Source organism: Bactrocera tryoni, chromosome 1 (genome assembly GCF_016617805.1).
Source record: "Bactrocera tryoni isolate S06 chromosome 1, CSIRO_BtryS06_freeze2, whole genome shotgun sequence".
Lineage (NCBI taxonomy): Eukaryota > Metazoa > Arthropoda > Insecta > Diptera > Tephritidae > Bactrocera > Bactrocera tryoni.
This window is the reverse complement of record NC_052499.1, coordinates 82,074,310-82,101,859: the sequence shown is the minus strand read 5'-3', so window position 1 is coordinate 82,101,859 and position 27,550 is coordinate 82,074,310. Positions and strand designations below refer to the sequence as shown.

Here is a 27,550-nt window from a genome sequence, read left to right as displayed (position 1 = left end):
ATGTTTTGTATTACAAAAATGTTTGCAAAAAAATGTGTGTGTATTTCGCAAAAAGTATTTTGTTCGTCAAGGTTTATTGACACCTTATATAGACCATACCTTTTCCCATATTCACTAAGCAAAGCTGCTAAGATTTGGAAGATGATTTATTTTTAAGCCAAGTAATAGAAATTATCCATCGCATTTTTTGAACCGCGATGATGGCAGCCGTAGTCAACAAACTGATTGGACCTTATCAGTGTGGCAACTTCTATCCACTCTATTTTCACCATCCGCCAAATCTTGGAAAAGAGCCGTGAAAGTAAGATCGGCACATACCTAATACGGCTGCTTAAACTAACTTTGACTAACAGAAAAGGAGGCTCCCTATCGTGTGACTTTTTCAGTCAAATGCTGAAGAGAATAATAGGCGTTGCGATATCATTGGCCACAACAACCGCGCCGGTAGTTCTGCTTTGTCTAGACTGTATTAAGAAGCGAAGCGTGTGAGTCTGGTAGTGAAGGAGGGTAAGACGAAATATCTTCTATCATTAAACAAACAGTCATCGCATTCCCGATTTGGCTCCCACGTCACTGTTAACAGTCATAACTTTGATATATGTAGATAATTTCGTTGACCTTAGAACCAGTATCAACAACAACACTCTTGCCAAACTCTAAAAGTCCCTTACTATTCCCGTCCTACTACATGGTGCGCCAGGCATGGACAATGACATTATCTGATGAGCTTTAGGAGTATTCCGGAGAAATGTTTTGTTCAAGACTTATGGTACTTTGCGTATTGGCAACGGCGATTATTTCATTCGATGGAACAATGAACTGTACGAGATATATGACGACATTGACGTATTTTAACGAATCAAAAAATAGCGGTTCCACTGGTTGGATTATGTCGTCCGGATGGAAAAGAATACTCCAGTTTTGAAGGCTTTCAATTCAGTATCGGCCGGTGGACGCAGAGAAAGAGAAAGATCGCCATTCCGTTGGATAGATCAGATGAAGAAGGACCTGACTGCACTTGGTATCGACAAAAGTCTCCAAAAAAGCATTGGTGGAAGTAAATAAAAGATTATACATAATTTTTGAGCAAATTCTTCGTTTTGCATTTCATTTAAAAACATAATATTTTATATAACAAAAAATACATAAGAAATAACAACAATTATAACAAACAGTAAACATTGTATATTCCAAGCTTAACTACTGTATATTCCAAGCTAAACTTCACTCAAAAACCTATTTACGGAATAAGCGCAGGACCGATGAAGGCAGGTAGGAATTTGCTGGCGCTTTAGGTGCAGGACCTTGAGCAACAGGAGCACGAGAAGCGAAGTTCAACACTGGCGCTACACCACCGTTATGAGCCTGAGATTTGCCCGCTAATTGATCGTATTCCGATTGAATGGCCTTCTGGGCATTGGCAGCATCCTCAGGTGTACGGTACTTGACAAAGTGTACTTCGGGCTTATGGCTCTGTTGCGACTGGATGTTTTGTAATTGTTGAGCCAAATTACCGATGTCAGGTTGTTTGGTAAGCACATAAATGGCAGTCTTATCCTCAGCAGCCTGCTTGGCTAATTGTACCGCGGCATTCTCAAGACCCTTATTTTCAGGTGCTTTAATGAAAATTACGCGCAAGTTTTTCTTAACACTGGCAATTTGTTGCCCTGCGTTATCATTATTGAATTCACTTTCGGGAGCACTGAAGGTGTAGAATTCTTTTTCGTATGTGGCTAGAGCAGCTGGACTAACTGCAACTGGAGCACTGGAACCAGCGCCGACACCCGAATTGCCGCCAATGTTGGAACTACCAATACTACCCAGACCGCTGGAGCCACCATTACCGCCGAGTCCACCTAATCCGATCGAACTACCGTGTCCGCTAAGGCTGGAACCACCGTGTGTACCCAAACCGCTGGAGCCACCACCGTTGTGACCTCCTGTAGCAGGACTGCCACCACCGGCTTTGTAATTGTAACCGACGTCAGCGCACACGACTGCCGCCAAAGATAAAATAATGAACGCACGCATTTTTATATTTTTTTAATTAATCTTCTGATTCCTCGACCTTTGATTCACACTCGAGCTGCTCACTTAGAATGCCTAAAAAGTAAAACTTACAAAGTTTATATACATGTAAGTGTCTTGAGTTCGAACTTGCAGATGCAATTTTTAAACCATCAAAGTGTCCCAAGTGTACACGCCTCAATCTGCCTAATTCGTCTACAAGTTCATATCGTCCATAATTTGGAATCGAAAATCACTTTATTTTGTTTTTGTTTCATTGTTATTGTTGCCCTTTCAGTTTAAATGTGCATTATTTTCTTTATTTCGGCCGCCTTACAACCTTCCGTGTCAAGTTGCTCACAATAGACTCGGGGAAAATTTATTAAATTTATTTAATTCATTTATCTTGATAGGCCCGTTAATGTCAAGTCACAATGCTGCTATAGCCTCCATTAGTATTATAATATTTTATAAAAACACAAAAAATAATCGATAAGCATGAAAAGCGTGTAACTGGCAAAGGAAGCAGCGGGAGATCAAAATACTTCGACCCTACTCGTATCAGCAAGAAAAGAAATCAATATTGACCTCACGCTGCGCTCTCTCATATTGTTATACCCAACGTACAAAATATTATTTGTTGAGAATTTTAATGGGTAGTCGGAGAAGTGACAGCTGCTGGCGTATGCCGATGATATTGATATCATCGGCCTTAGCACCACCGCGCCGTTAGTTCTGCTTTCTCCAGACTGGACAAGGAAGCAAAACAAATGGGTCGGCAGCAGTGAACGAGGGCAAGACGAAATATCTCCTGTCATCAAACAAACAGTCGTCGCGCTCGCGATTTGGCACTCACGTCACTGTTGACAGTCATAACTTTGAAGTTGTAGATAATTTCGTCTATCTTGGAACCAGCGTAAGCACCACCAACAATGTCAGCTTAGAAAGCCAACCCAATATAACTCTTGCCAACAGGTGCTACTTCGGACTGAGTAGGTAATTGGGAAGCAAAGTTCTCCCTCGACAAACAAAAACCAAACTCTATAAGTCACTCATAATTCCCGTCCTGCTATATGGTGCAGAGTCCTGGACGATGTCAACAACGGATGAGTCGACGTTGCGAGTTTTCGAGAGAAAAAGTTCTGCGAAAAGATTTATGGTCCTTTGCGCGTTAGCCATGGCGAATACCGCATTCGATGGAACGATGAGCTGTACGAGATATACGACGACATCGACATAGTTCAGCGAATTAAAAGACAGCGGCTACGCTGGCTAGGTCATGTTGTCCGGATGGACGAAAACACTACAGCTCTGAAAGTATTCGACGCAGTACCCGCCGGGGGAAGCAGAGGAAGAGGAAGACCTCCACTCCGTTGGAAGGACCAAGTGGAGAAGGACCTGGCTTCGTTTGGAATATCCAATTGGCGCCACGTAGCGAAAAGAAGAAACGACTGGCGCGCTGTTGTTAACTCGGCTATAATCGCGTAAGCGGTGTCTACGCCAATTAAGAAGAAGAAGAAGTCGGAGAAGTGTTTTGTCAATAGATGTCGGTGTGAATTTTACGGAGACGATGCTGTATTAGTTCGTGCATGGTTCGTTCGCTTCGGTTCTGCAAATTTCGATGTGAAAGATGTAACGTTGAAAAAGTCTATCAAATTAAGGAAAATATAAACTAAGACCGTCGCATAAATATGTAGCCCTGATATAGCTAAGGAATTCAACATTCATTATCAAACTGTTTTGAACCATTTAAAGAAGGCTGGCTACAAAAAGAAGCTCAAGGTTTGGGTACCACATGAATTGTCTGTGAAAAATTTAAAGGACCGAATTAACATCTGCGATTCTTTGTTGAAACGAAATGAAATCAAACTATTTCTGAAGCGAATGGTAACAGAAGACAAAGCGTGCATCAAATACAACAATAATGTGCGAAAAAGATTTTGGTCCAAGCGTGGTGAAGCTCAACAAATGTTCGCAAAGCCAATATTGGCGCATCGAAATGTTATGCTGAGTGTGTGGTGGTATTGGAAAAGAGTTATCGAATATGAGCTGCTCCAGCCTGGTAGATTCTACGCTTGACTGTCAACAAGTATTAAGATTGAAGCAAGCAATCGTCTTCCATGAGGACACCGCTAGACCACAAACATCTTTGACGACGCAGCAAAAACTGGGAGAGCTTGGCTTTGAAGTTTTGATGCATCCACCATATAGCTCTGACCTTGCGCCATTGGACTACCATTTGTTTCGGTCAATGTAGAATTCCTTTAATGGAGTAAAGTTGGCTTCAATTGAAACCTGTGAAAACTACTTGTCGCAGTTTTTCGCCGAGAAAACAGAAAATTTGTACACTGATGGAATAATGTCTCTAACAGTAAAATGGCAAAATGTGGTCGACCAAAATGGTACATATTTGATTCAAGTTCGTTATAAATATACATAAAAAAAGTTTGATTAAAAATACGAAAAGACTTTTTCAACTATCTAATACTAAGGTATTTTTAAATGACATGCTCTTCAATACATTGCGAACAGTCTTTAGAATATGAGAAGCTTCAGGAAAACTTGACAAATTTGGTTGAAAATTAGTTCTAACAAGTTTTCTGGACTTTTCCATTATTACTTTTTTTTAATACTAGCGCCTTATTCCATTTCTAATAACAGATATGTACATATGTATTGTAATACCGCAATATAATACGAGCAGTCCGAAGTCTATGAGAGACGCCTGGACTGTTCCATTGTGAAGATGACGTTGAATATGAAATCTTGAATCAACAAAGCAGTTCCGTTCACATTGACCACACTACTAGTTTCAAATACCCTACCACATTGGCATGAGCGTTGGGTATAGAATATTACTAGAGCCTCTTAAAGTAGTATACTATAGTAATGCATATTTTCTACAAAAAAAAAAAACAAAAACGATTGTTGCGCTTTTGACATAATGACTGCTTCATTTAAATAATGCCGAATGTAAATGTGAACATTATGGAATTATGGCCTTTATATCATCGTTTTATTAAATATCTACGAGCGATTATGAATTTATAATTATATTAATGGTGTCTGCACCTTAACTAAAAACTGGCATACCTTACATGCTCTTGCGGCAGACTTGTTTTTTTTTTTCTCGCCCGACTTAAAGAGAAGCCGCTGAGGCTTAGGTGAAAAATTAAAAAACAATTTACACTTGACGCGTTGCCCACACAGCGACTTTATTGGTAACAAAAACGATTTGTTCAGGCTATGGGTTGAATTTTTATTTAGTTGCCATCGACGCCACTAAACTGCGAATAATAAAAACAAAACGGAAAAAAACTAAGTCCATAAAAATTCTTTTGAGATATTAGTGTTGGAATTTTAGGAGTGCTTTGGCAGGTGTTGTGGAAGGTCAAGCTGATTGTGGCACTTAATAAATCTAGTCTTTAGTTACAATAAAAAAATACCAAAAAGGGATCGCCCTTTCCATAACCGATCTCTCATGACTTAATATTTTTTTCTCTGGACCAAAAAAAATGTGGAAAGAATGTTATTTTATGCTTGAACTTCTAACGTTTCTGAACTAAAAGCCTTAGAAGCTTTGCTAATATGAAATGCGGAGCTAGGATCTTGAAAAAGTATTCTTATTACTACCAAGACCGTGGATATAAGTATGAATAACTCATTTCTGCGTGCGAAATATAACAATTTCTGTCTCGCACGAAGAGTAATACAAACGAAAACTCGTGAATTCAAATTCTTTTGTAAATATTTTAATATAATCGTTAACAATAACAATAACTAGCATGGTTCAACAACAATTTCGAAACATTTCTACATATTTCTTGTGATAAATTTAACAAATCAGTTCTTCAGTGAGGCAAAGGTTCAGTTCTCCGATCAATAATCCATCTTAAACACGGATGATGGAAGAGGGCAAGTAGGAGTTGCGGGGAGCATGCACTTCGGGTGCTTGAACTGGAGCTTGGGATGCGAAGTTGTGCACTGGTGCGGCACCACCATCGTGCGATTGAGAGGGACCGCCCAATTGGTCGTATTGGGATTGGATAGCACGTTGAGCGTTGGCAGCATCCTCAGGTGTGCGGTATTTGACGAAGTGTACTTCGGGTTTGTGTGCGCTTTGGCTGTTGATAGAGTTGAGTTTCTTAGCCAAGTCTCCGATATCGCTTTGTTTCTGCAAAACATAGATGGCGGTTTGGTCTTCAGCAGCATGTTTAGCCAATTGGAGGGCAGCATTTTCGAGTCCCTTGTTTTCGGGTCCTTTGATGAAGATAACACGGAGGTTCTTCTTCAGTGAGCTGGCAATATCTTGACCGGCATCAGCATCATTGAATTCTTCTTCGGGAGCGGTGTAGGAGAAGAATTCCTTATTGAATTCAGCGGGAGCTGCGGGAGCTGAGTATGATGGTCCTACGCTGCCGGAGTTACCGATATCACCTGAACCGCCAAGACCACCCAAACCGCCACTTGAACCACCGAGTCCACCAAGACCACCCAAGCCGCCACTTGAGCCGCCCAGTCCACCAAGGCTGCCACCGCTACCTAATCCACCCAATCCACCGAGACCACCACTGCCTCCTAATCCGCCACTGCCGCCGAGACCACCGAGTCCTGAGGAGCCACCTGGTGCAAAGGACAGTCCGGAGTCAGAGTGTCCTACTGGGCGATAGTTGTAGCCCAATTTATCGGCATAAGCCACAGTAGCCAAACACAACACCTAGAAAATAAAACATGATTGTTTATCATACTCCGGAAATGTAGATCTTGGCACAGATCTTGAATTAAAGTCCGCACTTCGGCAACTTACAAAGAATGCACGCATCTTGAAGTTCTTTTGCTTTGAAGAATGTTTTGTTTCTGATTTGATCAATTGTGAAACGTGCTATATATACTACACCGTTGTGATTATGACTCAAAATCAAAAACTATAAGTCATCAAAAATACAGTTAAATGTGTATGTTTGCGTTAGCATCTTCTACTTAAAGCACAATGAAATCTCTTACCAACATAATGAGCAAATGCAAGACCTTGTAATTGAGAGGAAGCGGCAAAAAGTTCATCTACAGAAAATCAATAGCTATTTTGCGAACCATATCAATGCGTCTGCTGCGTCATCTCTAGTTGACCATCACAATATTCACACATAATATTATACCACACTTCTCTAGTTCCTGCGTTTCAGCTAAATTATGAAATCATTTATGCAAATTCAAATCCGAAACGGTGCTCAGCGAACGACGTAGTCGATAGTTTTAGTATTAAGATTAAAGACTTAATATAATTAGTGGCGATCGCTTTACAAGCTTCGCTATTGCAGCAAAAGCAAACGCAAGAATTCAAGCATTTAAGGCAGAACGTATGTACATACATATATACAAGTAGTATGTGTACATATGGTACATTTGGATACATGAAATATGGTTATATTTACGCGGAAAGAGGAAACATAAAGTTATAGGGATTGATATGATTTATTTCGAAACTCACAAATAAGTCCTTAAAGTAAATATATTCTACGAACTTTCTTCAATATTTCTTGTTTTAGATTACGAGTTCGGTACTTTTGACCTGGATGTTGATTAGAGCAACAGCTGCAAGGTTCGTGTGAAGTTCACAGGGCACACCTAAAGGAAATTAGAAGAATTCAATCTTATTTGAATCGATTAAATCTTTAAAAATAGCTTACTATAATCGATATTTCAAATAGTAGGACAGTTCAAGCATCTGAAAAACTATCCAAACTGCCACTTTGTGAATTTTAGATTTTTTTAATGACAAGGATGATGAGCTGAGTTGTAATCTAATGCTGTCTGTCTAATGGTTCGTCCGGCTGTCTATTCGTTAGTCTGTGCAAGCGATAAATTGGGTAAAATTGAATTATCTAGATGAAAATTTGTACACATGTTCCGTAGCACTCAAGAGGGTTCCTATTGCAGATGAGCGGAATCAAAACATTGCCACGACTCCAAAACGCATTTAGTCGAAAACGCATAAAGTGTCACGACTAAGAACCCCAATAAGATACGAAACTGTTCTTTGGTACAAGGAATCGCTTTAAAGAAATAATAATTGTGTCAGATACATTAACTTTTACACCCGAGATGTTTTTATAGGAGCCGGTTTCAAACCAAATTCGGTACATAACATTATGTTAGGGATGCGATATTACATACTGAAAGTGAGCGCAATCGAACTGCAACCACGCCTACTTCCCATTCAACACAGTTTTTAATTACCTACTACTGATACTTTCACTTTGCGGAATACGAACCAAGCCCCAATCAATTCAAGTGTATCGCTTTACGACTAGAATTTGTCAAAATCGGACTACAACTGTTCCAGTTCCTACTGAGAACTTTTTACCGAAAATATCGGTATACTATCTATCAAATGTAATTCGAAAAAAATCAATTTTCCTCGCCTTTGATTCTTGCAAGTTGCAAGAGTATCAAATGTTCGGTTGCGGCCGATTTTAGCCCTATACCCTAAAAATGATAAAACATTTGATGAAGTAATTTTTTTTTAGGTCACGAAATTCTCCTTTATTCTAAGCTATCATAATGTATGTGCTTTTTTAAGAGTGCCCATGGAAATAAGCTAAATTTTTACACATTGACAGAACATTAAACTATTAGAGTATAAAGGTTTCTTAGAAATTGTGTGTTTCTAATGAGGGCTTATTTGCGAATCAGCCTGTGCCGACAAAGATTGGTCAATTTGTGGGTCTCCTTTTCAATGTATAGAGGTTAATAAATAAAATATCTTTCTTAAAAAATAAATCACATATCCATATAAATATTATTTATGCATTGGGCGAATTTTTTTCAACATGTTGATACTCGACCAATATAGATTGTGATACGTACTTGTGATATTGTACTTGTAATATATGTTTTAGTAATATGAAGTATCATACAAAACGTTTACCTACTAAACAGATATGCATCCGAGAACTTAAGAGAAGGTTAGTAAATAATATTTGGTTAAAATATTAGCACTTTCCTCTGTCCTCTATTTCTTCATTGCTTCTTAAGCACAGAGTCATCACATACAATGTTATTCTTCATTGTGATAAAATCACCAGGAAATTGTAATTAAATTCCGCGCGTAAAAATTGTACTTTGCTGAGTTGATAAGACTGTCATTAACAACTATGCCAAATATAAGTGCGATCCGTCTACAAGTTTTTTTACAGCAGCTGCTTAAGTCGAAAATATCGAAGAACGAATTTGTGTGCAAAACCATAGCGAATGTTGAAAAAGCTTACTGTGATTCAGTTTTATCGAAAACACAAGCCTACGAGTTGTACAAAGCCTTCAAAGACGGCCGAGAGATCGTTAAAGACATACTTCGTTTTGGACGATAGGCAAGTGTTAGAGAGATAGCAAGAGAATTCGAGTTTTGGGTAAGAAACGCGTTCTTGCTTGACTCGTCCCGACAAAGCTGAATTTTTTTCAAAAAGAGTACTGTACAGGTCACTCATGGAAAGCATCATCTACCCATGAGACATGGGTTTATGAGTTAGACATGCAAATAAGTCAACAATCATCGGAATGGAGGGAACCATGGAGCCGAAACCAAAAAAAAAAAGCTAAAGTCCCTCAAAAATCGTGGTGAATCTCATTGTTTTTGTTCGAGATTCGTGGTTTGGTGCATTATAAATTTGTTCCGGAGGAACAGACGGTCAGTAAGAAGTTCGATCTGGCCGTACTGAGGCGTTTGCATGAGAACATACGTCGAAAACGGCCAAAATTGTGGAAGAACAATTCATGAATTTTAAACAATAATAATGCACCATCGCATCGATCCACGATTGTGACCGAATTTAAAGGCGAAAACGCAATGAATTCCATCGATCAACCACCGTATTCACAGATTTGGCTTCGTTGGATTTTTTCTTGTTCCTCGAACTGAACTGAACGGTTACTAATTAGAAATCATATTGAGGATGAAATAACATTTTTGCACATTCCATTTGACTGTTCCGCTTTTCCAAACTAAAGCTAAGTCCTTAGAAAACTCATACGAATTTTCGAAACTCAAAAGAATAGCTCATTCTGAACAGTAAAACATTGCAAAACTCTTTTGTAAATATTTTAATATAATCGTTAACAATAACAATAACTAGCATGGTTCAACAACAATCTCGAAATATTTCTACATATTTCTTGTGATAAATTTAACAAATCAGTTCTTCAGTGAGGCAAAGGTTCAGTCCTCCGATTAATAATCCATCTTAAACACGGATGATGGAAGAGGGCAAGTAGGAGTTGCGGGGAGCATGCACTTCGGGTGCTTGAACTGGAGCTTGCGATGCGAAGTTGTGCACTGGTGCGGCACCACCATCGTGCGATTGCGAAGGACCGCCCAATTGGTCGTATTGGGATTGGATAGCACGTTGAGCGTTGGCAGCATCTTCAGGTGTGCGGTATTTGACGAAGTGTACTTCGGGTTTGTGTGCGCTCTGGCTGTTGATAGAGTTGAGTTTCTTAGCCAAATCTCCGATATCGCTTTGTTTCTGCAAAACATAGATGGCGGTTTGGTCTTCAGCAGCATGTTTAGCCAATTGGAGGGCAGCGTTTTCGAGTCCACGGTTTTCGGGTCCCTTGATGAAGATAACACGGAGGTTCTTTTTCAGTGAGTTGGCAATATCTTGACCGGCATCAGCATCATTGAATTCTTCTTCGGGAGCAGTGTAGGAGAAGAATTCCTTATTGAATTCAGCGGGAGCTGCGGGAGCTGAGTATGATGGTCCTACGCTGCCGGAGTTACCGATATCACCTGAACCGCCAAGACCACCCAAACCGCCACTTGAACCACCGAGTCCACCAAGACCGCTACCACTTCCTCCAAGACCACCACTGCCTCCTAGTCCACCAAGGCTGCCACCGCTACCTAATCCACCCAATCCACCGAGACCACCGCTGCCTCCTAAACCGCCACTACCGCCGAGACCACCGAGTCCTGAGGAGCCACCTGGTGCAAAGGACAGTCCGGAGTCAGAGTGTCCTACTGGGCGATAGTTGTAGCCCAATTTATCGGCATAAGCCACAGTAGCCAAACACAACACCTAGAAAATAAAACATGATTGTTTATCATACTCCGGAAATGTAGATCGTGGCACACAAAATTGTATTAAAGTCAGCACTTTGACAACTTACAAAGAATGCACGCATCTTGAAGTTCTTTTGCTTTAACGAATGTTTTGTTTCTGATATAACTAAAGTTTCGAACGTGCTTTTATACTAAATTGATGAGATTATAGTTCAAATATTAACGGTTAATATTTTTTAACGTTTGCTCAAATAAAAATTCAATAGGCTCAGAGTAGTTTCTCTCCCACAACTTCGATATATGCAGAACAGTGCAAATGCGAGCGCACAACAAAGAGCTATGCGCCAAACATATGTATGAGTTTGTCTCGCCGCTGTGGGTTGACCATCACAGTAGTAAAGTCTTGTGTTTTATCAAAGTTATGACATCGTCTATGCAAATGCAAATCTGACCCGCCAGTAAAAAAAAAGACGTCGTCAATCTCTGCACAATCAACCCTTTACAACATTTTTTTGTTGCAGATTAAAGTCTTAATTAAATTAGTCATTACCTAGTCACAATCATCATCGGCGTGTCAAAGTCGGCGCCGGTCAAGTCATCGCCACAGGTGGCCAATCCGACATGGAAGATTTTGAGTAGCAGATAAAATGTCAAGTTTCTTGGTGTCACAGACAGGTAAAACGACGCGAAGATATGCAAAACTGATTAAAAAACAGAAAAAAAACAGTTGCGATCGGAGCATCCAGTTGCAGTCGACAGATGGTGTTATCAGATTATAACAAACAATAGTGTATAAGTATGTGGTGTTTATTTTGGGAAATTCCAAGTAACCTGCTGCGTCATGCTACTATATAGTAGCTATAAGACTTAGGAAAGAAAAACCAGTGTTTGGAATTCGACAGCAATTCATATTTTGGCATACTTAGCGAAGATAAAAGCAACTTGTGTAAAATCCTTGAACACGGGCATACAAACTTGCTTAAGATGCGTCATAGTATCCAAAATTAAAACAAACGCTCGGCTTTGTGTGTGCTGGTGATGTATATTTCTGAAGTAGATTATTATGAAGTACAAGTTAGTTTTCATATTCAAGACTTTAAACCATTTTTAGTATGTTTTAAGCCGGAATTTAGACACCTTGTGGTGTATTTATCTAAAAGTGTTATTAGGGAATCTCAAACAGGGAATCTAACCTGGATTGTTAAGTTCAAATCTTTGTGAAGCCAAAAAGTAACTCCTATAATTGTATTTTAAGGGCCTTGAACCCTTTACAAATTTGTCTTGGCCGTATATCTGATCATCATATCATCTTTAACCTCGTATTCTTTCAACCAGCCGACGGTCTAAGACTAGTTAGAACACAAGGCGACTCCTTGGCTCCAACTTCACTGTTGGCAGTCATAACTTCGAAGTTGTGGATAATTTCGTCTGCGTATCTTGGTGCTGATAGAGCGCTGAGCTGTATGTGATATACGATGTCTAGGTCTTGTCGTCCGAATGGGTAAAACCCTCCAGCTCTGAAAGTATTCGACACAGTACCCGTTGGGGAAAGCAGAGGAAAGGGAAGACCTCCACTCCGTTAGAAAGACCAGGTGAAGAAGGACCCGGCTGTACTTGGAATCTCCAATTGGCGCCAAGCAGCGAAAAGGAAGAACGACTGGCGACCTGTTGTAAACTCGGCTATAACCGCGCAAGCGTTGTCTATGTGAATAAATAAGAAGAAAATATCTGTGATAGCGCCTACCGCGAACTATCATTGCTTTCTCCAGGGAGCAACATTTCTTTCATTTGGCCCTGCTTTAGTGATTGTAGTTTGATTTTGTTCGAAGTCATAGTTCTATGACACTCCTTGTTAATTTTTATACTCTGAACAGGGTACTTTAAGTTTACCCCGAATTTTGTAATAGGCAGGGGAAACCGTCGGAGACCCTATAAAGAAAAACTGAAGTCACTCGACCTTCCCAAGTGACATCGCTTCGCTCTGCGGGCTCTTGAAAGGTCCAAGAAGATTCGACATTTTCAAGCCAAATTTCGTTCTGCAATGAGTCCCATTTGTGGCTCAATTGGTATGTTAAGAAGCAAAATTTACCCATTTGGGACGAAGAGATCAAGAGCTGCCATTTCATTTAGAAAAAAAACAATATTTTGGTGTGATTTGTGGGCTGGAGAAATTATCGGTCCATATTTCTTCAAAAATGATGCCGGTAGACCGTAAACGTCAACGACGACCGTTATCGTGCCGAGATAACCGACTATTTGACGCCTAAAATTGAAGCTCGCGATCTCGGCGACATTTGATTTCAACCAAACGGCTCCATTTCCTATACATTGCATGAATTAATGTATTTATTAAAATATTACTGCGGTGAGCAGATAATTTAACGTTTTGGGCTGGTCGATTTGCTACCAAGATCGTGTGATATCACACCATTAAACCTTTTTCCTGCGGGGATATGTATAGTGTAATATCTATGCGGACAAACCCATTTCGATTGAGGCCTTGAAACAAACCATAACGCATGTCATTCGCCAGTTACCAGTCGAAAGGCTCGAGGGAGTCAGAGAAAATTAGAATCAACGGATGGACCATCTGAGATGAAGGCGTGGTCAACATTTGAATAAGATAATCTTCTAAAAAGAAATGTCGAAGAATGTTGTTTCGAATAGTAATACACGTTCTCCATTAAATTTTAAGTTTGTGTGGGGTTTCTTTAAAAAAGTAGAGAACCTCGTTTGGATCATCCGTTAATTGATTAGCGTGATGAGCTAAATCGATTTAGCCATGTCTGCCAATCTGTATATATGTTAACTAGTTTTACAGTTTTTGAGATATTGATCAGAAAATTTGCTCAAGTCCCTTTCTCGTCAAGAAGCTACACATTGTGAAACCAAGTTCTTGATGATGACTAAAAATAATGCATCTATCTTATTGACAGTGACGTAAGATAAGTGATTGACTAAGAAAATGTTACAAGGCCTTTTTACTGAAATTGTTGAAGGGGTGTAAACTGCTTGATTATACCCCAAACAAGATGGTCAAAAGTTTTTTTATCACATTTTTTAGAGAAATTATGCTTTTCTTAGCCAAAGTACAGCAGCATTTCTCGGCCGTTAGGAACTTAGTACAGTAGAGGCCCGCTAATCCGGATCAATTAAAACCGGCCCCTATCCGGAATATAAGGAAATCCGGATTACCAAAGACATATCAGAACTATGTATTATGAAAAAATATTTATAAATTTCTGTTTGTTTATTATAACAAATAATACACATGTTCCAAAAAAAAACAAAAAAAGCTTAAACCAATAAAGCACAAAAGCGAATGTAGTGAATAATAAACATTTAATCTGGATTAGAGAATACGGATAGAGAATGTCGGTCCGGATTACAAGGGACATAATAGAAATGTTGAGTTTTTTAACACTGTCCGGATTACAGTGGAATCCGGATTAGGCCATGTCCGGATTAGCGGGCCTCTACTGTACCATGAAAAATCAAAATTTAATAGGAATTTCTTTGAACATACATACATTTACAATTTCTATACCTAATTACAAATGTATCTATGTACATATATGTTCAGAAAGAATTCTGTAATGATTTATGCATACTTACAAATCTTACCTAAGCTCCATATGTACATACATATGTACGGTATGTGGGCAAATACAAATTTCATTAGTCCAAACTTAAACACGCCAAACTGGATCAGCAATGCCATATGCAAACGAAATACCCGAAATGTAAACAACGAAATCGAAACTAAAACTAGCTGAATTTTCAAGGTCTTGGACGCGCAGCGTCAGCACAGAGGTCAAGTTTAAAATAAGATGCTGCAGCAGAAGCCACATATGTTTATTAATAGCAGCACCAACGAAACGGTGAACCAGCAAAAAACCATAAACAAAACGCAGCCAAAATCGAATACGCCGAAATCATCTAAGCCGAGCTGATGCCAGCGCTCAGATAGCGGACGCGCCGCTGTTGTTGTTTTGTATATCGCCAGTCAATCGCTGGATCCGAATGCCGCATTGTCAACGCGCCGCACAAGATTTCGTATGCAAATCTGCACATTGTCCAGTTCACAGCCGTGCGAACGCAGCGCAGCACCGATTAATTTATGCGGTGAAACCAAAAAATAACTATTTTGGATCTCAGCGGTTTCCAATATAAGTTTTTGTGTGTGCGTGCGTGTAAAATTTTTAAAATACCTACTAATGTAGCTACATGTAATTATGTAAATACATATTTTGGGTGCACACACATACATATGTACATATGTATATATACTTTGTTTGTTCAGTTAGATTGGCTGGTGTGTGTGCGTACACGAGTCATCTCGTTGTCATTAATTCAAATAAAAAGTGTTTATGCATCAGCGCCACAGTCGGTGAGCAACCGCGGTGCAGGCAAAATTGTTCGCGGCGGCCATAAAAGACTGTGAACGCTTAATTAATTCTAATTTGTGGCTTAATGTTCTTATTATCGGCCAACATTCCTCTAGAACCAAAAACAGAAATGAATAAAAATAACAAAGAACAAGGACGTTTCCGACTTTGACAACTTTAGAGACTTCTTTCACGCTTGGCGATTTGCATAACGTGATTGGCAGAAAATCATAGTTCTGCTTTGTAGTTTGCTACGTTTCACCAACTATGGCATTAAAGCACACTTTTGAGTGTGTGTGTGTGTCGCGGTTTTATAGTATTCTATTAGCTGTCACTGTTAATTGAACATAATTTGCACTTAACTCTATTCGAAGAGACAAAAGTTTATGATATCATTAAAATTATTAGATAATAAAATCCGACTGCTTATTTGTTTCATATTTTGTTAGCTTGTACATATGTACATACATATATATACATGTTGATACTCATGTTTATCTGTTTTATATGTAGATATTGTTCCATTTCTGCAGTGCAGATCCAGTTTCATATGTTCAACCGGAAAGAAATGTTTTTATGTCTTCCGCAATTAATTAATATTAAAAAAGCAGAATGGACAATTTAAGAAATGAAACTTGTGTGCGAATACATTAACTACATATGGTATATGCATTTAAATTTTTTATCGTGAGATGCAAGTCGTTATCACTATGGGAATGGCCCATACGTTGAGTCCAATTTTCGATGACTTGTTTGAATATTTCGACTGATACCTGACTAATGACACGATGTGTTTTTCTCTAAGGCCGGAATCGAAGACTTTAGATTTTACATATCCTCACAGAAAAAAACTAATGGTATGATATGACATGATATTGGTGGCCAATTGACCGGCCCTAAATGTGAAATTATTTGCTCACCCAAGTGTTACCTCAATAAATCCATTGATTGGTGCAATGTGTGAAAAGTGACTTCGTTTTGTTGAAACCAAGTTGTCGAGATCACGAGCTTCAATTTTAGGCATCATGGCGTCATAACGGTCCTCATTGATGGTTGCGTTCTCACATGCGTTTGAAAAACATAGACCGTTGATTTCACCGCATCACAAACTATAAAAACCCTTAGTTTTTTCTGGATGAATTGACAGCTTTTGAATTTCTACAGGTTACTGTCATCTATCCTCAATGCCTCATCATTGAACAAAATTTTACTCGAAACCTTCAAATCTGATTGGAACTTTTCAAGAGCCCATAGAGAGATGTCGCTTTGGAAAGTTGAGCAGCTTTAGTTCTTGCGCAAGCTGTATTTTGTATGCTTTTTATTTAAGATCTTGACGTAAAAGTCATTCCATACATCAGTCCGAGTAACTGCGAACGGTGCCGAATCGACTCTCCGCGGTCTTCGTGTACACTCTCAGCTACAGCTGCTTTATTTTTTCACTGTGCGCTGGACGTGGTCTATTCGCTCGAATATTATCCAATAACGAATGCTGTGTCTCAAAATGGGTAATAGTGTTGCGAATAGTACATTCAGTAGACCCATTATATTGAACATAAGTTGAGTGCAGCGCGCGAAACACATTCTTTACAGAGCGTGAATTTTTGTAATAAAGTTGAACGATTTGTAAACTTTGTCCAGGCGTAAGTTCTTTCATGATAAAATGAGAAACAGTAGTGAAACTCACGCATGATCTGTTAGAAAAAAACTATTGTAATTTTTTACTTGGATTAATATCTGTAATTTGTTAGATGTTTCTATGTTTGTAATATCCATCTTGATCTTATGAAGCAAATAAAGGGGGTTACCGGTTGTCTTTTGAAATCATCTCCAAATTGTAAATTAGGAAATCACTGCACAGAGTGTATTAGGAGCAAAGACAGGTTACATAGAAATGTCAGGATAAAGTTATTTACCGAATTTAGTTGCAATTGAACGAGTATGTCCTGATATATGTGATTTCCCCTAAGGGTGGGCGAAGCGAGGCAGGGGGTGTGGTTATTATTCGAATTCACCTAGTTTCACTCCGTCGTAGGAGATGTCGAAAGGATTCATAATTTGCAAAATTGCGTGATATAGGTTGAATGGATTTGAGTGATATATGCATTATTATAGTGCGTGACCACTTCCACTTTTTAAAAATTGTCAAACCACTGGTACCCCTTGATACTGCAATCCCGTGTACCAAATTACAGTTTTATATCTTAACTTTTGGCTCAATTATGGCAGTTTATAGGGTTTCAACGTTTTGTAGGCTGGGACTACGCTCATTTATAATACCTTTTTTTTTTTGGCGTCAGGGAACATGTGCTACAAATGTCATCAATACATCTTAATATTTACACAAGTAACAGCTTACATGGACGGACAGATAATTAGTTTTAGGCGTTACAAACAACAGTTAGGCGAACAAAACTATCATACTCTTTAGCAACATGTTAAAAGCGTATACAAAGTATTGACTTTGAAGTAGTTGTTCACCTAATTACGACTATATTATCATACTAAGCTAGAATGAACTATTCTTACAGAAAACGATGAACATTTTCCTTATAAAAGAAATATTTGCTTAAAATACAACATAAGTCCGTAAAATGAATTGTATTCTTCGAAAGTCTGGCAAAAAAATTACTTATATAGCTCTTAACATAATCTATTCTATGCACCCATGAATACATTCCAATTCCACAAGCAATCACACTGCCTAATGTGGACCTAATAGTTGATAGTCATAGATAGTAAAAAAAAATCGGAATCGGTTCCATTTATGGACCAGTTCAAGTAAAATTTCAAAAATTTTATAGCAAAAAATAACAATTGCGAAAATTAACAAAAAAAAAATAAATTAATTTGCATTATTTAATATTTCATTTTCAAATTCATATTTCCATGTATAACAGAGAGTCATTCATGCTCTCTAATACTTTTTTCCCCCTTGTATTCATCATTCGTTAGCAGTAGCTATAGATATATGTATTTGTCTCTTGGCGCCAAGAAATATTGTAGAATGCATTTTCGACATTTTTTTACACAATTGAATGCCTTTTGTTCTTGGGCGTTTGAGAACTCATTCTTAAAAAAATGTTGCGATCATATAAAAGTGAAACTACTCAAGTACGTTAATCATTCCAACCACAACCATTACAGTGCAATCATTGGATTAAATTTAGTTTCAAACCACCTTCGACCGTTTCAAAATGCGTGCCTTCTTCGTCCTCTGTTTATTCGCCGTTGCCTGTGCCGACAACTTGGGCTACAACTATCGCCCGGAAGGACACTCAGACGCCGGTCTCTCGTTTGCACCAGGTGGCAGCAGTGGTGGACTTGGTGGTCTGGGTAGTTATGGTGGACCAGGAGGTGCAGCGACACAAGTTTCACCTTCTTACTCCGCACCCGTTGCCGAATTCGATAAGGAGTTCTACACTTACAGCGCTGATGAAGATGATTTCAATGAACCCGCCGGCAGTGAACAACTGGAAGCTGCATTGAAGAAGAATCTACGTGTTGTCTTCGTTAAGGGACCCGAAAATAATGGTTTGGAGAACGCCGCCCTCAATCTTGCCAGAATTGCTGCCGAAAAGAAGACCGCCATCTATGTTCTACAAAAACAAGCCGACTTGGGTGATTTGGCCAACAAATTGCAGTCTCAACACGACCTTACAGGTCACAAACCCGATGTACACTTCGTCAAGTACCGCACACCAGAGGATGCTGCCAATGCCCAACGTGCTATTCAATCGCAATACGATCAATTGGGTGGCAACTCTCAATCGCACGATGGTGGCGCCGCACCAGTTCATGACTTTTCGTCTCCTGCCTCGCGACCAGCTGCCCGTCCAATAAGCGCTCCAGGTGCTTCATACTTGCCTTCCTCGATTATCCGAAAATAATTTGCGTGAGAATAGGTTTATTGTTATGCAGTGATATATTTCTAGGAACCTTTGTTATTGTTGTTTGTTAAATTTTATTCTAAGACCAATAAATAAAATTGTAAGTGTTTTATAAAAAAAAATCATGTACTATATAAATTTGGTTATCCGAACTGGTTAATTTTTTGTCCCTTCATAATAATGAAGGCTGTTTGGTCACAAGAGAGGTATGGAAAACTGTTTGACGTTGGGTTCTTACTATGTTAAATGTTGATTGTGAGAGTCTTGGTCTCTGGAAATAGGTATTGAATACCCATACGACATAGAATTGAAGGCATTGAAATGTGGTTGGTCCGTTTGTTGTGTGTTTATTGCCTCACCAATCGATCAAATGAATTAACTGAAGAGTCTCTTTCCAGTTCGTGATAAATGTTCAACTTCGATATTTGGAAAAATAACGTCTACGTTCATATTGAGTTAAATGATAAGAAGCACACAGAAATGCTAAAGGTGCTAGTCTGAAATTCATATTAGAGACTGAAAAGTACTTAAATTTCGAAAAGAGGTATTGAGTACGATTATAAACCGAAAATGTCTTATTTTTCTCTAAGATAATTTCTATAAATATTCCATTTGAAATCTTTAGGCAATATAGTTTCACTACTTAATCGAAATTTCAATCTACTACAAGAAGCGTTCCAACAGAACAAATTAGGTGAATACGGGGAATGGTTAAGGGTTAAAATGTGATTTTTGGTCAAATAATCGATCAGAAGTGTTGATCGATGAGACGTATTCTGAGCATTTTTTGGTCATCAGTCAATTTGTGCGAAACAAACCGTGCTCACACCTTTCGTAAGCCCAAATGTTCGGTCAAAATACGATAAATCGATGTCTTGGAGATGTTAAATTCCATTTCCATGAATTTCAATGATGATTTCGTCTGATTTTTGATGAATTCACGCAAAGTTTCGATGGAATTTCCGGTGATCACGGATTTTGATTGGCCCACATGCTGATCGTCACTTATGTTCTCACGACCACTTTGAAAACGTTGAAGCCACTCGTGCACTCTGCTACGGGATAGGCAATCATCGCCAGAAACTTGTTTCATCAATTGAAATGTTTCGGTAAAAGTTTTACCAATTTTAAAACAAAATCTAATGTTGGTTCTTTGTTCGAAGCTCATTTTCGCACCGATAACACAAACATATTGACATTTAAAACGCAAAAACTTCACTTCCAATCAATGAACTCACTGGACAATCGATAAAGATAGCAGATTCTAACGTCCAAGTCGACACATAGATGGCGACACCAGGGGGCGCTAGATTCATAAAGTCCTGTAAACTTTGGAATTCACCTTGTACTGTGATCAAATTGAAAGGTGAATTTTGTCCATTTCATCTCCTTCAAAGTAATGCCCTCCCGCTGCGATACACTTATGACAACGAATTTTCCAGTCATCTCAGCTCTTGGAAAAATCCTCCGTCGTGATGCCCATACTTCGATTCAGCTTTTATAACGGTCAAAACGGTGTCCTCGGAGTGGTCATGTAAATTTGCTGAATAGCCAGAAGTTACACGATGGTAAATAAGGCGAATGCGGTGCTTGCGGCGCGATATTACTAGAAAATGTGGCGAAATGATCACGAATAACCAATGCAGTATGAGATAATGCATTATCGCGCTTGTTTGTTCAATAAATTCACACATAGTAAAAATCGAAGAATTCACTTTTAGAGCCTCACAAAACGACGCGTATCTCAACTACTAATGAATATTTTGACGAAAAATTTAGCATAGATGTCACTCACAATACTAGCAACTTACAGAAAAAATTTACCGATTCGGAAAACACGCGAAGTATAAATTAAAAATAAACCTTTCAGTTTGATCACAGTAGTAGTTGAGCATTATTTTCCTCTTGATAAGTTCCATATGTCAATATCGAGAGAGCGACTCTCAGAAAAAACTTGTTCCTTTTGTTTTCCGTATCTCCTAAAAAGAAAAAAAATGTATGACTTCAACAATTTGCCCCAATTTGTCTAACTAACTTTCATACTTGTTTTATAATTGAGGTTAATAAAAATAGCTAAGCTATTTTTGGCATAGAACTTAAAACACAAACAACTAAAAACATAAATAAAAGTGTGGTTTATTGGTATTAATTTCAATACAAAAATAATAACCGTAAACAGTTAATTGAACTCAGTGAGGGAGTTAATTGACTTGTTGACAAATGTTGTTAACCAAATATACATATGTATATATAAATTATTAAGGAAATTCGCTTGTGAAACATTTGCATGATAAGCGTTTTGCCACAATATCCGAAAAACGTAGGTGTTTTGTTCAAATTATGCATCATTGATGGCTCCATTATACTATGGAGTGTCATAAAATCGCTAAAAACCTGTTAACGGTTAAATATTCCATTCTTTATATTTCTAACGCTCCAAATTTGTTTTATGTGTTCTAAACAAAAATTTCCGCATTGTTGAGTTTATGTGAAAACATTAAATTTCATTCGCATAAAATTGTGAACAAAGCAAAATATAGTATAACTGTTAATATTTGCTGAATTTTGCATACTGACGCGCTTATGTGTTCTAACTATATTTCAAAAAAATATTCGCTCGCTTCGAAAATCACGCTAAAATAAAGCAAATAGTTTTGCCAAATAATAGATATTCAGAAATTAAAAAACTAAAAATTCACGAAAAAAATGTGGGCGAAATTGGCGTCACCAGCCGCGCCAAGTGGCGGCGACTACCGGGCGGAAACTTTTTTTCGCTCTTATTTATTGCCTTATTTCAATTTTTGATTTGCAGCGGAATATCCACACACTAAAAATAAAATGGGATTCACATATTTGTATGTAGTTTTGTTGAGCAAACGCCACAGAAATCTCAAATTTCCAATGCAAATTAATAGTTTGCCGATCTTTTCATATCGCTGCCAACTTTTTCGAGATATTATTTTAAATAGTCGCTTATTTCTGCTTCTTCTTTTCATGCATTGTATTTTCGTGGTATTGTATGAGCATAAACAGATTATTAGCTTTGTGCGAAAAACTCTTAACGCGCCACTAAAATTAAATTTTAAGAAACCACATTCTTTGAAAATCTGCTAGTTTATTAATATCTAACAATGTGCTGCAGTGTGGTCTAAGCATAATTTTGCCATTACTCGCTTATGTTGTCGAGCATATGCATATGGTATGCCAGCTTTAGGAAAACTTTAAGTCTTCGCTAACATTTATACTATATACATATATAATACATACATATATGAATGCCTATTTATAACGGGTTTTTTAATAGGAGCGCAAAAAATTTTTTTTAAATAAATCAAAAACGGTTTGGGATATCATTCAATTCGATGATACGGGCGCGCTTGCAGAAGTCCATATGCTGACCCCAATTTTCGACGATTTTCAAGCATAAATCGGCCGATACTGCTGTAATTTCACGTTCGATATTCGTACGAAGTTCGGCAATTGTCGATAGCATGTTGGCGTAGAACATAAACTTGACGTAGTCCCACATGAAATAGTCTAACGGCGTCAAATCGCTCGACCTAGGTGGCCAATTGACTGGGCCATTTCGTGAGACAACACGTACACCAAACTTGGTTTTCAATAAATCAATTGTAACATTCGCTGTGTGGCTTGTGGCGCCATCCTGTTGTAACCAAACATATCCAATTCATGCCAAAAATATTCGGTTACCATTGAGCGGAAGCGATCCCCATTCACTGTAACGTACCGGTCTTGATCATCATCACGGAAGAAGTACGGCCCTTAAACCGCATCAAACCGTAGTTTTCTTGGAATGCAATGGTGACTCATGGAGTAATGTGGATTGCTGCCTGACCAATAACTCATATTCGCATATTGACGAAGCTATTCAGCCAGAAATGCGCCTCATAGCTGAATATGGCTTTTCGATAAAAATCTGGATTATTTCCAGTTGTTGATCAGCCCATTCCACCAACATTCTGGTGGTCAAAGAGCTTTAGGTCTTGCGTTAATTTGATCTTGTGAGGATGTAGGCCAAGACCTTTTTGGAAAATTCGTCACAACGACATCACAGAGATGTCCAACGCTTGAAAACGATGTGCAAGACACTGATTAGGGTCTTCTTCAATTGATGCGCTAGCGGCAGGAATATTCTCGACACTACGGACACTTATCTCTTATCTTATCTCACTGGCATGTACTGTGCCTGTGGAACAAATTTTTTTACTAGACGCTCAATTCTTGAACTGACAAAACGATTATGACGACCATAAATTGGACATAGCGCTCTTAAAGTTGAGGTCACTGACTCCAAATTTCGATGGTATATTTTAATAATTTCGACTAGTATTTGGATTATTTTTCCATGATGAAATGGCAAACCTTACTGAAGAGAAATGTCAAAAGAACGAGAAAAAATAATGCCTATGAAAAAACCCTTTACTAGCCATAATCTATTGTAACAATACAAACTAATACAGATAATGCTTCGACTATTTCTTTACGACTCGGTCATGCTTCTCGAAACTGGAAGAGTGGTTAATGCCCAACATACTGTTTAATGTAATTTCCTACCCGAAATGAGTTCCAAGCACAACATTTTTCGATATCTCATTATACCCTAAACATTCCACTAAGTTTGTAACACCCAGTGCGAAACTTCGAGAGACCCTATAAAATATATATACTCATACAGGCAGGCGTATATAGGCAGACGGTGTCACTTAATTTTTGAGATATCAATCTAAAATTTTGCACGTGTCCTTTTTCCCAATAATATGCTTATTTGGTACAGTCGTCGATATCGGATCACTTAATTATATAGTTGTCATACAAAGGAAGGATCGGAATCAAGTGCTTGTATGAACAGCTTTTTCATTTTTCATCAAGAAATTTGAGCAACTTTCTGAGGCAATCGTACAAGCTCTGATCCTATGCTATAGGGCCCATACAACTGGAGGATCAAAATCAAGAGCGGGTACCGTTCTTCGATACAATATACATAACTCAATGTTCCTTCTTTTCTTTAAATTTCGAATACAGAATTTGGCCGTGCCTCCAAGTATTAAACTATAAACGGAAGAGCGGTCGATGTCCAAAAGATGAATTTTTAAAATATGAAATTTGTTTACAGCTTGAAATAAACTCTTTGCACTCAAGAAAAGGAAAACTATTTTCTCATATTTAATGCATTTTCTCCGCACCTACAACTTGAACTCACAACACACCACGCGTCAGTCACGCACACAAGCCAATCGACAGGCGGTCCTTGCATGCCTTCGTGTGTAGGCAAATAGTATTTAGTACAAACAATTTTAATTTTGCATTTATGTACGTTTAAGTCGTTAATCACTCCCAAGCTTGCAATAAATTAACCCGGCATTTTCCCTGAAAACTTTCGCGAAATGCGCGGAAAATCCGCAGGAAAGTTTGCAGTTTTCGACATTCTATTTTATTTTCGGCTTTTGCGTACATTTAACGACGTTAACTTATTTATATTTACAGTTGTGTAGGTACACATTTGTGTGCACTGGGCATTATATATGTAGGTCGTACTAGACTTTGCCAAATATTATTTCAGTCCGAAATGAAAATATTTCTCAGAAATAAGCAAACGGTTTGGTTTATCCAGTTTAATTAAATCTGCTGCGAACTGATTACTCAGAATAACCAGAGTCCCAATATACACCCACACTGTGGACTAAATATACTAAGCCTTTTTTGTTTAAATTTCGCGCGGAAACTCATTCTTCGAAATAACTTTTTTCCTAGTTGGCATGACTATCAGTGACATTTCTGAAGTACATAAAGTACACTCGGCGATTTTTACGATGAAAGAAATTATTCAACAAAGAAGTTCCATTAAATTTTGTGCGAATGGAGATAATTGTTTGCCGCGAGCAAGATTGACTCCTACAAATTATTCAAGAAGGCGAGAATGCGTCGACGAGGAACCACGTCCAGGACGGCCATCAACAACAACCGATGATCAACAATAAAGAAATAGGTGTTTCATAATCAACGATTAGCAGTCAGAGATCTTACTGGTATATTTGGAATATCGAAAGGATCTATTTTGAAAGATCATTCAGACCTAAGATAAGTGAAAGCACGATTGGTCCGAAATTACTCAATTTTTTCGGAAAACTACGTCGCGTTAACGCCTGTAAAACAATGCCTTCTGACTACCGGGAAGTCAAGAAACATATTTTTACTAGCGATGAGTCTTGGAACGATGCTTTTCACCCCGAAACAGACGATCAATAGGCCGAATATTGCCAAGGGAGAGCCGAAACTCAAAAAACCACGTCAAAGCAGGTCAAAAACCAAGGTAATGTTGACAGGTTTCTTCGTTTATCGAGGTGTGGTGCACTCCGAATTCCTTTCGACAGGCCAAACTGTCAACTATTACTATACTGCGTATTTGAGTATTATGCGTCGTTTGTGCGAAGCTATTCGTAAAATGAGGCCGGAATTATGGGCAGCCAGCTCTTGCACCGTCACATGCCGCATTGATTCTTTGTGACACCTTCGCCAAAAGTTTCAACCAATATTGTGCCGCAACCAACGTGTACGCCTGATTTAGCTTATGGCTATTCAGCAAACTGGAAGGATCGCTCCGGAGAAGCTGTTTTGAGTAAAAAAAAGTTGACTTTAATAACTGTTTCGAAAATTGGATGAAACGTTGGTCCAAGTATATTAGAATTACCTTGACTGACGACATAATTTTGAAGAAAAAATTAAGGATTTTAAAGTTATGAACAAAGTATAACTATTTTTTGCTTATATATCTCAATTACTGGATCTGCTCAAGAAGACACAAAATAATATTGAGAACTTCCTAAACTAATAGCTTGCTCTTCAGATCTTCTTAAGACATATTAATTATTATTCATATTTAATATTCAGTATAACAAATTTTCCACAATTACAATTACACTCTACAAAAGTGACACTTCAAATTTCAATTTATGCGACTTATTTTTAATTGCAATATTCTTACGAAATTATGGGCAAAAACGCTGGATTAACATAATGAAAGGGACACTCCACTTACATCTGTGCGTTAAGTGATGTCATTTAGCAACTACTAAATCTGTCTACATAGATATGTATGAGTATAAATGGTACATAAATATGTATGAACTAGGAATATATAATAAGGGCACAAGTGCATGCACTGAGAGAAAAGGTGATTCGAATTTAAGTCAATATATGTATATTTTAAGAGAGAAAACTAATGTCAAATAATATAGGAATGCAAGTTTTTTCATATTTCAATAGACTATGCTTTAACTAAAAAAATACTAAAAGTTTAAGTTGATATCTCAAATAGTTTTTCTGTTACAGATATCTCAAGTGAAGTCACTTCGATTGAGGTACATATCTGAAAGACATGATTTCTGAACGCAGCTACCGCCTCTTCATTGTCGGTGTGAAGAATTAATCGTCTTCGGTTGTTGGCTTTCCTGACTTCTTGAGAGACAAATGGCGAATAAATGGTTGTGTTTCACTCAGAATTTATTGTTTTGCGTTGTTCTAGTGTTATGATTGCGACATTCTCAAATTTTCCAAATAACTAGCAACCGTTTGCTTTCAAGTATTTTGCGCGCGAAGAATTTTTGTAGGATTCGGTTGTTCTGGAAACACCCATACAGTTGACTGCCATTTTCCTTTGGTTTCATATGCATAGATACACGATTCATCGCCTGTCAGAATATTATACTTCGAAAAGAAGTACCGCTATCGTATTTTATGAAAATTTCTATCGGCTAATCGATGCAATGTTGCTCAGTTAATCCGGAAATTATTGTGATTTAATTACATTTTGGGTCGAATCGAATATTTAAGTTACTGTAAACAACGGAAATTGTCTGTCAATGCGTTCTGAACTTTACTTTACATTACTGTAAACTTGTGACTTGTGAGGTTATAACACTAATGTTTCGAGTCCCGGTAGATAAAATAAAAGTTGCTCCATCATAGAAATAATTCGTAGAATTCATGGTTTAGGATAGCTCAAAGACCACTACAAGTCATATCTCGCATAAATTCGAATTCGCTCAATCAACTCTTCGAGATTCATGACAATTATTTTATCTTCCTACAATTATTTATATGGATTGCAATTTTTAACAATGGTTTATAATAACAAACTTCTTTTCACATTCAATAACATATTTCTTGGGTGTATTATTATATATACATATGTA

The 27,550-nt window shown here is 38.1% G+C and overlaps 4 protein-coding genes across 4 annotated transcripts; 1 reads left to right on the top strand and 3 right to left on the bottom strand.

Annotated features, from left to right (window-relative positions):
* Nucleotides 1-1,236: 1,236 nt before the first annotated feature.
* LOC120780354 (keratin, type II cytoskeletal 1-like) lies at nt 1,237-2,031 on the bottom strand. Its single transcript, XM_040112649.1, has one exon. The coding sequence runs from the start codon at nt 2,029-2,031 to the stop codon at nt 1,237-1,239; it is 795 nt and encodes a 264-aa protein (XP_039968583.1).
* Nucleotides 2,032-5,899: 3,868 nt separating this feature from the next.
* Nucleotides 5,900-6,829, bottom strand: LOC120780106 (spidroin-1-like). The gene is made up of 2 exons (XM_040112391.1): nt 6,815-6,829; nt 5,900-6,724 (listed from the first exon to the last, which is right to left on the bottom strand). The coding sequence occupies exons 1-2, from the start codon at nt 6,827-6,829 to the stop codon at nt 5,900-5,902; spliced, it is 840 nt and encodes a 279-aa protein (XP_039968325.1).
* Nucleotides 6,830-10,244: 3,415 nt separating this feature from the next.
* Nucleotides 10,245-11,184, bottom strand: LOC120780097 (mesenchyme-specific cell surface glycoprotein-like). Its single transcript, XM_040112378.1, has 2 exons — nt 11,170-11,184; nt 10,245-11,078 (listed from the first exon to the last, which is right to left on the bottom strand). Exons 1-2 carry the CDS (start codon nt 11,182-11,184, stop codon nt 10,245-10,247), a joined length of 849 nt encoding a protein of 282 aa, XP_039968312.1.
* Nucleotides 11,185-18,644: 7,460 nt separating this feature from the next.
* On the top strand, nt 18,645-19,337 carry LOC120782205. Its single transcript, XM_040114357.1, has one exon. It carries the CDS (start codon nt 18,645-18,647, stop codon nt 19,335-19,337), a length of 693 nt encoding a protein of 230 aa, XP_039970291.1.
* Nucleotides 19,338-27,550: the final 8,213 nt, after the last annotated feature.